The sequence below is a fragment of the Homarus americanus genome, unplaced genomic scaffold, assembly GCF_018991925.1.
Source record: "Homarus americanus isolate GMGI-L3 unplaced genomic scaffold, GMGI_Hamer_2.0 scaffold54679, whole genome shotgun sequence".
Classification (NCBI taxonomy): domain Eukaryota; kingdom Metazoa; phylum Arthropoda; class Malacostraca; order Decapoda; family Nephropidae; genus Homarus; species Homarus americanus.
Genome location: NW_024722701.1, coordinates 1,684,477 through 1,697,912, shown reverse-complemented (window position 1 = coordinate 1,697,912; position 13,436 = coordinate 1,684,477). Strand labels below are relative to the sequence as shown.

Sequence of the window (13,436 nt, the reverse complement as noted above, 5' to 3'; positions counted from 1 at the left end):
CCACACTCATGAGGGGAGGAGCTGCTGTAAAGAATTAAATGCACCATGAAACCTCACTACCATATAACATGATAATCGATTCTGCTCACTGCTTTATTCATATCATGTGAGACAAACTGTGCACACTGACAATTAAAGACCTTTCAGAAAACAGAAGATAGAGTAACTGGCAAATCAATGTTCGGAATAACGGTGTACGGTGTAACTCAAGAACGTCTATCAGAATTCTTGGTCCAGCGAGTCATATTTTTTATAACAGTGAAAAGGTCCAGATTCCTTTTTGCTGAGTGTACAATGACAAATATTAGTGATGTACCTTTTCAGCAAATGGATTCATTTTAATGGCTATTAATGCATCATGTTCAGCTTCTTCATACTCCTCCAACTTAAACAGAGCTTGGCTGCAATTGGACCAAACTCTATAGTCAAAAGGGTCTTTCTTCTTAGCTGCAAAAAATAATAATAATAATAAATTAGGTCAATAAAAATACACCTTTGTCAATAAAATGGGTATAAATTGGGTTTACTATTATTCAAGTGTCATGTAATGTTGTCTACACCAGGGGTTCTCAAACTTTCTTCAACCAAGGACCCCTTATATACCATGACACATACAAATATTGTCAATAATCAAAGAATAAATCATAGTCCATTTCAACCCAAATCCAAAATATCCTGCGAATTGGAATCGCCAAATCTCCCACTAACGTTAAACACACTACAGTATTTCTCAAAAACTTTTCGCAGACCCCAGTTTGAGAATCACTGGTCTACAGAACTTGAATTGGGAAATGACTTCAAAATCATATGATGCAGCCAGAGATAAGCTCAGCATGGCCATAAGAGTCCTGAGGAGACAACTCGGAAAATACCTTACAGGATGAACTTACTGAAGCTGCCGTTCTCAACACTTAACAAATAGGCTTTACGCTCCAAAGCTCCAAGTGACAGCAAGAATGAACTCAGAGGTTTAGGTGTGTGTGTGTGTATGTTCACTTACCGATATCATAATGAGAAACAGCCTGAATGTATTCCTGATGCTTGAAGAACTGATTTCCATTTTCCCTCATGATTTCTCCTTCTGACTGTAAATCCTTGCACCTTTTGGGATCCTACAAAAAGAAACAAAAACAAAGTTAATTGATTGTTTTCTCAGACAACTGCTTCACCTTAATAATCATAAGAATGTACAAAGTTCTATAATGTTTGGCTCTGTAATGACCATACCATCCAATACAGCTGGAAGATAAATGGATTTTTCTTTTGATCGGATATTTCAGAATTCATATTTTTCTTCCAAATAGGATTGTTATTTGCAATTTCTCTTATCACAGAAACCCAATACAGGTTGTCTTTGGTAATACTGGGGTTGTGATCTCAGAAAGAGGCCTGTACTGTATTGTATTACATTGTATAAACCACACCAGCCTCTGATACTCACCCATTTTATTTGTTGATCAATTTTTGGGTCAATTTTTTTCTGCAAGAAATAAACAAATTCAATTAAATAAATAAATAATACTTGTACAGCATATATACTGTATATGTATATATGTATATATATATATATATATATATATATATATATATATATATATATATATATATATATATATATATATATATATATATATATATATATATATATATATATATATATATATATATATATATATATATATGTGTGTATATATATATATTATACAAGATTACTTAAATACTAATTTTGATCCACTTAACTTCTACTAAAAAAAGCAATGATTTTGTTTGTGAAATATAAAGGAACATGCAAAAAGCATATAACAATACAGTACTGTATATAAAAAATAATAAGGTACCTAGAGTGTACTGTACACAATACTGTACCTATTTCACAAAACATTTACTACCACATACATCAGAAGCCTATTTTAAAGGTCACAGGCCAGAGACATAGCTGCAGAACAACCCTAAGACCCTCTACTTCCTCACTAACCCACATTTGTAAATAACGATATATATGAACATATAAAAGAAAAGATTATAAAAAAAAACTAACATCAAACTTCTACTATTTTATTAATGCTTATTTTGGTTTTGTTCTGCAGAAATCCAACAATAAATTCATGGAGTTCACTTACCAAAATGTGATAGACATGATTGATGGCATCTCGATAGGTGCCAGTAATATCCAAGGGACCAAAAATAGTTGCATGAGACTCCAGCAGGGCATAACTCCTAATGAAGACACGATGCATTCCTTCATCCTCAAGGTGATACTGTCTTACTGTATTCTCCTCCAGTAACAAAATTTGCGCCTGCAAGTAAAGGATAATGGAATCACAGGATATAAAATGTGCCAGGATTCTTGTATGTAAGAGAAAAGTGAGAATGACATACAATCACTTGAAAGTAACTATGTCAAGGTTACTTACTTACCTCTTTTATTGAAATGATGGCACCAACACCAAATGTGGGATTAAAATGTTTCCTGAAGAGCAAGATGACAGGGGACAGGTGCTTCCCATCTGATACTCTGATGTAGCAAGTCAGCTCAGTGGTTGCTAGAAATATTACCTGGAAAGAAAACGTTCACGAGTTAGGTGGATCATTTTCTCAATTTCATCCCCGTATATATCTAATGCATTAAAGGCATCAAAGAACATTTACTTTCAAGTGGCCAATAAGAAAATATGAAGGATGAATTCTGATGCTGTATAGCTCAGACTTAACAAATAAAAAGGGATTATAAAAATTCACCCCTTACAAAAATATACTTATTGACCAAATGATTACTCTAAGAAAGACACAAATAACTACCCTACATTAAACTCTACCAAGGTACATGATACAGGGGGTGTATAACATGAGGTGAGCACCAGCCCTCCTAATAAACCAACAAACCACACAATAAGACGACTGGAATCTGGTGGTTATGAGAACTGGTCAACAAGTGCTGGTACTAAGGAATGCTAACCTTGACTCAGGAAGGTCAGTAACACATGTCAACAGACCTAACAGATGAAAACACATAAGACCTATTATTCACCGACTCTATGAGATGACATTTATAACCACAGTAGTCCTAGCCAAAAGATCCTGTAGTATCCAAAGGGACTATACTTAGCTCTTGTGGAGTATGTGACTGTCTGTCAATAGGTGAATTAAAAAATGGCAGATTGGCTTTGAATATTATGATGGTAGACGGCAGCCTTATAAACGTTATGATGACTGAGCAGACAAGACCTCCTAGTCTATGAAGGACAATTATTGCACTAAGTCTCTCATAAGCCCCACTTCACATGAGTGGTTTTCCTGAGTGTGAGGACCCCTGCGGCTTAGAAATTAATGAAGTTCAATGGGACCGTTCACATGGACCAGGTGCGGGTGTTGCTCAACACACGCCTGTACTTCCAAACTGTGGCATGAAAAAACAAGCCGAACGTTCTAGAATTCTTCATATGGCAATGGAGTACTTCAGCCAAGCATGTTTTTAGTGTCAGTTGTGGTGCATCTCTGGTAGGGGCTTGAAGTACCTGTGATTATATGTGTCAGATCTTGACAAAGCGTGAAAAACATGCCTGTGTGAACACATGCGTTCTCCCACACAGGGACAAAAATGCTCGTATGAAGTGGGCCTAAGCAGCTCTATATTATAAGAGCCACCAGACTTAAAGGGCAAAAGTAAAAAAATCAGCAAGTTTAGCAATTAGTGATGCAGGAAACAACCAAGTTAGAATTGAAAAGGGAATATGACTCATTTGGCTAAGTGAGTAACTCGCCAAAGTGACATTTCGGTAAGCTAACCTCTAGTCCTCTCTTGATCCAGAATATCTTCAATTGACTTGTGGCTTTTGTATGACTCTCCCTATGAACCATATATAGATTGCTCTGCCTAAAACTGGGAGGTAAATTGGTCCTAACATTAGTCACAGCCACATGCCAAAAATCATGACAAGCATCACCAAGTAAATAGTGTTAAGTTGTGTAAGTTGATAAAACGTTTTAGTACATCTGCAAATATATTCTAATAGAGTAGTGTAAATTTTGTAATATTCTACACGCTCACCTGCACAGTCACAGCATTCTTCAGCTCCCTGTTGTATAGAGTTACAACTCCATTGTCTGTAAGGCTGTACTTTGAGTTCCCACTCATAGTTTCTGCAATAAAAAGATGATTTTGTTCTTATAAAACTCATTTATGTTACACTTGAGTCAAAGTATCAGTACAGTACAGCTACAGTCAAGTCACCTTCTCTGTCTGGAAACATTATGTACAGTCTGTATATAACTTCACCAACTGAGAGGCTCACCATAGTCCTAGAGTGAGGTGTCCTCGGCCCTCATCACAGGTGTCAATAACGTTCTCACTAGCAGCTTCATAGTTTTTCATTAATATCCTGTTTAAGTTACCATATAAGGGTAGTTGTCCACAAACATCTGTACAGTATGTCATGGGTTGCGTTGGGCCTACCCCGCGCAACCCAACCCCAAATGTTTATTTACGGGTAAATAGAGGATGCTGGAACCCCGCCCCCCCCACACCGCGGCCATTTGCAGGCACTGGCCGAATCACATGTGGCCTCCTTCAAGCCTTGCCATAGAAACCCGGCCCAGCTAGGGATTTGACTGATGATTTTTTTATTAATTTAAAAACACACAAAAATAAATAAATATGAACAGTTTCGTTTATCTACTGGAAATTGCCCGTCGAAAAATAACCATAACATAACATCTCACTGGTGCACGAAGATATGTTTACATTAATTTTTTTTTCCATATTTTATATGTAGGATTGTGGGTGCATGTAACTGAATAATAAAAAAATATGAAGAAAGCTATGTTTATCTACTCAAAATTAAGACTCTAATCTTATCAGCATTCCTCTTGATTGACTTGTTCGTGGAGAAACCAGTCCTACAGAGTGGCGAACTGGCCTCTCTCTAGTCCTCAGAATTTCAAACCAAAACACGACGAATAAACATCTAAAAAGGAATAATAAATACCATGTACTCTGGTATGAAGGGTATGAAGAATGATGGTGGTGTAGGATGCTGTTTGATGTTAACAACTGTGGAGAAGTCCTTGGTGGATCAACTTCCCTCTCTAAAGTCACTGAAGAATATCCAACTTACTTTCTAGAGTAAACATGATGCTATTCTTCTTTGCTGGAGTGTCCCGAGAGGCAGAGGGGCACTTGGAGAATGTTTAGGTGGAGCCATGGTGACGATGGCAAGCGAAAAAACTGAAGTTAATCTAAGCGAAGTTTTGGTTATGGCCGGACCAAGCGCTAGCTCTGACCCACAAGGTGTGAGCTCGACCCACGTTAAAGCTAATCTTGGCCCCGTGTTAAGCAATACCAGGTAGTCATAATAAACCGCGTTCGAATGAATTCACGTTGAACAAACTCGTGTTCAGCGAGGGGGCAGTTTATATACAGGGAATAATGAAAACGATGTAAACGTTCTTATGGCCAACTAAACAAATTACACTAGTTGAATTAAGAAAGGAAATATCAACACAGCGACTCCTCAGGTGTGGGAGAAGTGTAAAGGAAGCAGGTGTAGGAATTACCCTGGATATTGAGGCTATAACTGCAGGTGGTGGTAAGGTAGGGATGCTGTGGCTGGTCACGTCCTCCTCCTCTTGGCAAATTCTGCAGCTTGTATATTTCTTGTGAGTTTCACTTAGCCCTAGTCACGATGAAGGCTTCTGTAGTCCAACAGAAATTGGAAGAACAGAGTAAATGGCAGTACGAGCGAGAAGCAAGTGCGGTTCGTCTACCGTCTGATTTATGCTCATCATGCACTGATCTCCTCCTCTCAGGCTTGCCTTCTACACCACACAAACCAGAGTTGTCATATAGCTTAAGGAAAATATTAGGTTTGTTATAAAATACAATCGGCGTATTACTCCATGTAATTAATTATGTCAACTATAATATGAACCCCTACTAACTGCGGTGGCACGGACGAGGTGCGGGTTATGGGGGGGGGAGGGTGATTTAATTGATTTTACGGCTAAAAGTCGTCCTACAGCTTTCATACACCACAGACTTTTTCAGAATTTATTGACCAAAATCTTTAACTTTGACCAACTTCTTCCCTGAAACTTATACAGTCCGCCCTTAACATACGCGGGTTTAACATACACGGATTTGCAAATACGCGGATTGCCGCCGGAGGAATATACATTCAAATCGCGCGCGACACTGCACATCGCCCGCCACGCCACCCTCAGTCAGTCAGTCTTGCTGTAACCATGCTTGTGTTAACATCAGCTACAAGAAATAACGCTGGAGAATTTGGGGGAGATGACCAGGTATATTGAGGCACAAAAACCTGGCCTATGGTATGGACCCCTCCATGGTGCGTGCCCTGAAATTCATGCGAGGGATGGATGACGTTTTTGCTGCATACAAAAACATCATGGAAGAGATGAAAAAGAGACAACAACTCCCCACCACCATGTTCTTTGATCGCCGAAGGAGAGATACAACACCATCCATCACTGGCGGCAGTGAGGAAGCAGCTGAACCCACCGTCGCCCCCACTTCACCACCCGTTATGGAAACGAGTGACGATGACCCCGCTCCTGTTGCCGAGGATAGGTACGGTACAGTAAAGTGAAATTTGTATCCCTTTTTTTATAGCTTTTCTTGCCACGTTTATTGTTTGTAAAAATGCACAGCACAGTTCAGTACTGTACATAGGAAGTGGAGGTGCAGTTATTCACAAAACATTTGTGTTTGATGTCGGCAGTAGTGACTATGTGGAGGCGGAAGGATAGAGCGAGGATGAGTGATGACGCTCTGGAGGCCGGAGCAGGGACAAGTGGAGATGCCAGCCAGTACATTATTAATTGTTTTTACAGCTCTTTTTGCATTTTAACATTAAATAAAGTGTTTGGAAACATGTACATAGTGTTTTTCTTTACTTAAATAAGGACATGGGGGGGCCAGGGGTGTTTTGGGTGCAGCAAAAATACGCGGATCCTTAACATTTGCGGGTATCTCTGTTACCTAACCCCCGCATATGTTAAGGGCCGACTGTATTCATATAAAAATACACTCCATCTCCTTCTGTACTAAACCATTATGTACTTCAGAAGGAAGGCGGTCCAACGAATTACCCAAAAGTATATTAAATCAGGGTAAAATCTTAACAAATATATGTTTCACATCAATAAAACCTGATTAATAATGTTTTCATTCAAATGTAGTCAAAATAATGACATAATAAACAGCGAAAAAAGCAAAATTCCAAAGAGTCACCTATCCAAAATGGAGATATGATTACCGATGTTTCTGTTACTTTGGGGTATTTAACATAGCCATATGATTTACTTTTCGTTAGGTTAGGTTAGCATAGTGCATCACGATGGATCTGAGTTATCTCTCTTGTTCACAACCTCTTTGGAATTTAGCGTTCAGTATAAGTTTTTCGCTGTTTATTATTTCATCTTACAAAATTACACTAAAAATATTATTAGATATGTTTTGTGTATGTATAACAGATATTCATTAAGATTTTACCCTGATTTAATATACTTTTGGGTACTTTTGGGTAATTCGTTGGACCCGAAGAAATGTAATGCAATATAAGGTTCATCCCAGATCAAAACACAAGTGACTGAAAACCAAACAAGAAAACAAATGCCAATCAGATGTGATGAATTCCATACTTGTTTTCGTTTCACCTGTTTTTACTTTAAAAATATCCACCAAAAAGGACAACAGGAACAATCAATTTTCAAAATACTTGTTTGGCGGTAATGTTGACACTAATGCTTCCCAGCGTCATTCTTTCCGTACTCATGAATGATTCCAGGTTAGGTTAGGAAGGTTAGGTAGAATAGGTTAAGTAGAATAGGTTAGGTTAGGTAGAATATGTTAGGTTAGGTAGAATGTTAGGTTAGGTAGAATAGGTTAGGTTAGGTAGAATATGTTAGGTTAGGTAGAATGTTAGGTTAGGTAGAATAGGTTAGGTTAGGTAGAATATGTTAGGTTAGGTAGAATGTTTGATTAGGTTAGGTTAGGTTAGGTAAAATAGGTTTGATTAGGTTAGAGATGACCGACACTATAATTTTACAGTACTCCAATTCCTTCCACTGTTATTGATGACTCATTCCTCACACAGCCAGTGTCAGCGTCGGGACAGGAAGCCACAGGCGTAACCAGCTTAAGCAATCGCTGTTCAGTTGGGCCACAGTGAACAGACCTCAGGCCACAGTGAACAGACCTCAGGCCACAGTGAACAGACCTCAGGCCACAGCTATGAGACAATGGGCCACAGCTGTACCTTTGAAAGAGAAGCATCTGCACCTACTGCCTCTTGCCCAAACACGCCAAAGGACCCATGTGTTTAGTTGGGTTATAATATATCTTTATCACCATAGCCAGAATGATATCAAGAATAATTTGCGCCTTAGTGTAACGGTAACAAGAATGAGATGTGCAATTTTTTCCTATTTAGTTTTCCTTACTCGTCATGATACAAAACACTAATAAATTAATAGAAGTGGAAAATTGTGCGGTACAAACCTCCAACATCGTTTAATACTTTATTTAAAATTTAAGATGCATCTGTTGATGAATTGAACAATATCCCGTGGCAACTGCCAAGCTCTTGACATTCCAAGGTCTTTCCTTTCTTTTCTTACTTACCAGTTTTATGCTCCAGGACGTTTTATAGCAATACAAACTGTATACTTTCAACTTACCAACGAGCAGGTGGCTTGGCTGATGACTATTAAAGCATACCTGTAACAGGCTGCAGCTCCAGAAGTAGCAAAACTGCGAGGACTTGGCCCAGCAGATGTTGTTGACACAGGTTGTATGTGGACTCAGCTCCTGAACTGTGTCAGTGTTGCCACTTCGATCTCGACCACTTCCCACATATGAGCGAGATTTTTCCCACAGAAATTTTTAAAATCCCACAGATTTTCCCACAATATTTTTACTTTACTTTTATCCTTTTCACCACTGATCAATGCAGTACACGTAGACATCTACATCCAAGTCAAAAGAACATGGGAAAAAGTACAAGATTTAGACTCAGAAACTGTAGCAAACTGGCTCGACAACGAACCACATGACCGCAAGCAATGTGTGGTGATTAATGGCACGAAATCGTCATCTGTACCTGTAACAAGTGGGGTACCGCAGGGTAGTGTATTGGGCCCGCTGTTGTTTGTTTGTTTCATAAATGACATGCCTGACGTTGTACACTCCTCCATACAAATGTTTGCCGATGATGGCAAGTTATTTCGGGAAATTAAGAACCAAGCGGACTGTGAAGAGCTGCAGAAGGACCTCTGTGGGCTCCAGGAATGGTCGAAGGAATGGCTGCTGAGATTCAATGTCACGAAGTGTAAGAGGATGCACCTGGGGCGTACCAACGGTAAGGAGGCGTACCATATGTCCCAACGGGATGAAGAAAATGTACTAGTTGAGACTGTGTGTGAGAAGGACCTAGGTGTGTATGTTGACAATGAGCTGAAGTTCTCGGGCCATTGTGAGAAGAAGGTAAATCAGGCAAATAAATTATTGGGTCTTATAAGAAGGTCGTTCAGATATCTAGACGGTCCGTCCCTCGTGACGATCTTCAGGAGTGAAGTGCTTCCCCATCTGGAGTACTGTCACCCCATCTGGTCCCCGAGATATGCTAGGGACTGTCAGTTGGTTGAAAATGTTCAAAGGAGGGCCACCAAACTGGTGCCTGCACTTCGGCACCTCAGCTACCCTGAGAGATTGGAGCGCCTGAACTTGCCTAGCTTATACTACAGACGGGCAAGGGGGGACCTAGTTGAGGTGTATAAGCATCTCAGGGGGCACTACTCAGTTGAGTGTCCTTACTTGGAGCTGGCGGACGCTCGCCCCACAAGGGGTCACAGCTCAAGATTGAAGAAGCCGCAAGTCCAGAAAACCGTGAGGGCAAACTTTTTCGGAGTGAGGGTTGTAAACTCTTGGAACAATCTACCAGAGAGTGTTGTGACGGCACCGAGTGTGAGCTCTTTCAAGAGAAGACTTGACCAACACTGGAGCGGGTTCAGGTACATTCAGGAGCCGGTGCATGCCCAGTACTTGCCAACAGTGCGTGACAGAGACGTGACCGATCGCCCGGGCGGCTAGCGAGCCGATCAGTGGCGAAGAGGATAAAAGTAAAAGTAAAAGTAAGAAGAGCAAGAGAAGAACACGCCTGGTTCAGATTAAGCAGAATAAGAGTCGACAATCCACCACCAATACCAAAATACATCTACAATTATCAAATTCGATACAAAAACAAAAAGAACTGTATAGCCATTAAATACTGTACCTTCAAGTCAAGCTTCAATCTTTCAATTAAACCCAAAAGATAGGACCACCTCCTTGTGACAAAAGTAGCAAGTTGGAGCCTACACCTCTTCTTAGAAATTAAACTTCCCTACTATAAACAAAACGCTTCATTAAAAGATGAGTGACCAAAGGACACTATCCTTGGCCTCTCCAACACTTGTCTTCTTGCCCCTTCCTTCCACTCTTATTAAAAACAAAAGATACGTTGCTCAGCCAGCTCCACAAGAACCTGGCCAGAGGTCGTCACCCCTTCCTTAAAACAAGGACGATTTTACGGGTTCGATTCCTGGGCAGGCGGAAGTTGTTTGGACACTCTTCCTAGCCCCCTTGGTCCCTGTTCACCTAGCAGTAAAGTAGGTACCTGTTGTAAATCGAAAGGTTGCGAATTCGTATCCAAAGAAAGTTGTTGGAGCTTCTAAACTTGGAACTAACACGATCCGAGGAGTTGTGACCCGAGGATCACGCACCAAACACAGACAAAAACCCAAATACGTGCGCTATGCGCTAACCAAATAAACGCAGTCGTGTAAAGCCATGGCACTATCTCTCCCACTACAATTCCCTTCCTAACCTCCTGCTCCTTCCTCTCTCATCTTCCCCGCTCTGCCTTTCGCTACCAACAACTTTTTTTGGAGCTTCTTAACTTGGAAAAAAGTTGTACGCTGATTGGCTGGTAGGCGCGCGGCCGGAGCTCAGTTGGGAGCTGTAGGAGAGAGGATCCACTACACTCCCACAAAAAGTGCCCACGTAACGTCATTTTGTAGTGGATTCCTCCCCAACAAATGCCGTGTGTCGCTGACTAGCCGACCCCCCGCGAATCTCTCAGCGTATCCCTCATGGTCAAGGTCAGGTAACCAGCGCCCCCGAACAAAGCGGAGGTCTACAATCAAGCCACGCCTATCCCCCCTATATAAGACCACACCTGGCCGTGACCTGCCCTTCTTCTAGCTACAGCCGCAGCAAGCAATACCGCCTCTGAGCACCCTCACCAACCAGCTCTCCCTACTCACGCTTGTAACCACACTGCCTCCTCCCAGCACCAGCCACCAAGCTGCATTGTACATCCAATATAATATGTATACAGGGAGCACATTGTGAGTTACCTTTCTCCATCCCATCCTGAGTGTGAACCAACATCTCGTACCCCACAATTTCTCCTACAAATTTGTGTGAAATTCTCCTAATGTGGCAACACTGCGCTGTATCTGCCTCAGCAAAATATTATGGCATAATTTACAAAAAATATAAATAAAAACGGCAGTTTTTGTTTCATCTTTAATTTAATATTATCATTAAATATAAAAAAAAATATAAATATATCTATATCTATTATAAAAAGAATTAAGATTATTGCCATAAACATTCAATATGTAACAAGGAAAAGTGAGGAGCGTGATCCGAGAGACAAGGAGCGGCCAGCACCCCCCCCCCCAACCACGCTCCTCACGTTATCTCTTTGTGACATTAATTGCTATCCTCTGCATAACGCACTTAAAAAAATGGGCTAATATACGACTAGTGACCATTAGGTAAGTCGCATATTAACCCGAGGGTATTTTAGACAGTCTTGTACGCTGATTACTTTCAGATCTATTAATTTCGTTGTGTAAATGCTAATTTTTCTAGATATAGGCGAGTTAAGATATAGGTTAGGTTAGCACATGATTTCAGCCATTTTTATATTTATGCATGCGTATGTGCCCATAGTAGTTAGGCCCCTAAAGGCGGCGTCACACTGGCATTCCTTAGTCAACTTTCAGAAAATCCTCCAACTGGCGGAGAAAGCGCAGCAATTCTACGCCTTTTTTGGTATATGAGAGTTGTAGTGATCCCAGAGACGCGGCGCTGCCTTATCTGGTCCTTGGAGAGGCGTGTCCATACTTGGGAGATTAATTTATCTGTTAGCTCCGTCATGTTATTCCCGTATGGTACAAATTTAAACATTTTCTTACCTTTTAAAATCACGAAATTAAATGTAATAATGCGTAATATTGGGAAGGAGAGTAATAATTACTTCATAATTTTTGCTTTAAATTTAAATAGAAATTAGTTTATTTTTATAACCATTTGTAGTATAAATTATAGATCTTAAGTTGTCAACTCCGACGATTCGTGAAAAAAGTTGACAGTAGAAATGTTAGTGTGATGCCGCCTTAAGTGGGTCTCTTTTACAGTACATTTGTTACGTTTTAAATGCAGGAAAGTGGTTTTCTTACCGTAGAACTCAGATACCTTCACACTGGTTACTCACCCAGGAGATTATGGTGTATCACTACGTAGAATTTCACTCTGCTTCCGGCATTCAATGCGTTGTGTACTTGATAAATGATGATTTAATGAACTCCATTAATTTCCAACATCCATCTAAGTTATTAGTTATACTTTGTCATAACCAATCAGTCATTACCTTTGGTAATAATAATAGAGGGGTCACAGATACGGGCAGATAATTGAACTTACGTTTATTTGGCACACTTCCATACACTGGACTTGTAATTTGCATGGATAGGCCAGTCACTCACATTCACACCACAGTTCCGTAAATTTATAAGGGAGAGTTTGTCAACTTGGAGAATTAATCGTTTAGAATCTATTAGGCCGGCCTGGAGTGCTCTTGTAGCAAACAGGCCCTCACCATTGATCACTTCCTTTACAGGGTGCGTTAACTTGTCGCTGGACTTAACAACAATCTCGGGGATTTGCACACACAGACTCGTAGCACTGGTAGGACTGTAAGGCCCCTGTTCTAAGTCCGCGGAGCAGGAGGTTTTCTCTAACCCAAGGTCTAAAGCCCACTGGCTAAAATATGGTTTTGAGGCGTGAGATGATGAACAGTTCAACACTGTCTCACTGGTCTCCCCCTATCGGCTGGCTAACATACCACTTCCTTCACTTTTCTTCGCCAACTCTCGCCTCCTCTTCTTTTCTTTCTTACTAATCACCTCTTGAAAACTGTCTGTCACCTCCATTGTTGTTGGCCGCGGATTATCTGCTTCCGATTCGCTACTTGAAAGCCGCAGGTCGTTTTCTAAGCTGTTCAGTAGTGCCAGCGTTCAGAGAATCAATTCATGCTGAGAGCCTGAGATAGAAAACGCGTTGGTGAATCTCGCTTCACCAAAAG

At 40.5% G+C, this 13,436-nt stretch overlaps 1 protein-coding gene across 1 annotated transcript in view; it reads right to left on the bottom strand.

The window, feature by feature from the left end:
• Positions 1-8,840, bottom strand: part of LOC121863051 — a 46,117-nt gene extending 37,277 nt beyond the window's left edge. The window contains exons 1-7 of the mRNA XM_042361521.1: positions 8,741-8,840; positions 4,049-4,140; positions 2,419-2,556; positions 2,121-2,297; positions 1,442-1,480; positions 1,001-1,112; positions 317-447 (exon numbers count right to left, since the gene is read on the bottom strand). Of these exons, the coding sequence (XP_042217455.1) occupies positions 317-447; positions 1,001-1,112; positions 1,442-1,480; positions 2,121-2,297; positions 2,419-2,556; positions 4,049-4,135 (684 nt within the window). The 5' untranslated portion in view covers positions 4,136-4,140; positions 8,741-8,840. The remainder of the gene's footprint in view (positions 1-316; positions 448-1,000; positions 1,113-1,441; positions 1,481-2,120; positions 2,298-2,418; positions 2,557-4,048; positions 4,141-8,740) is intronic.
• Between the last annotated feature and the right edge of the window lie 4,596 nt (positions 8,841-13,436).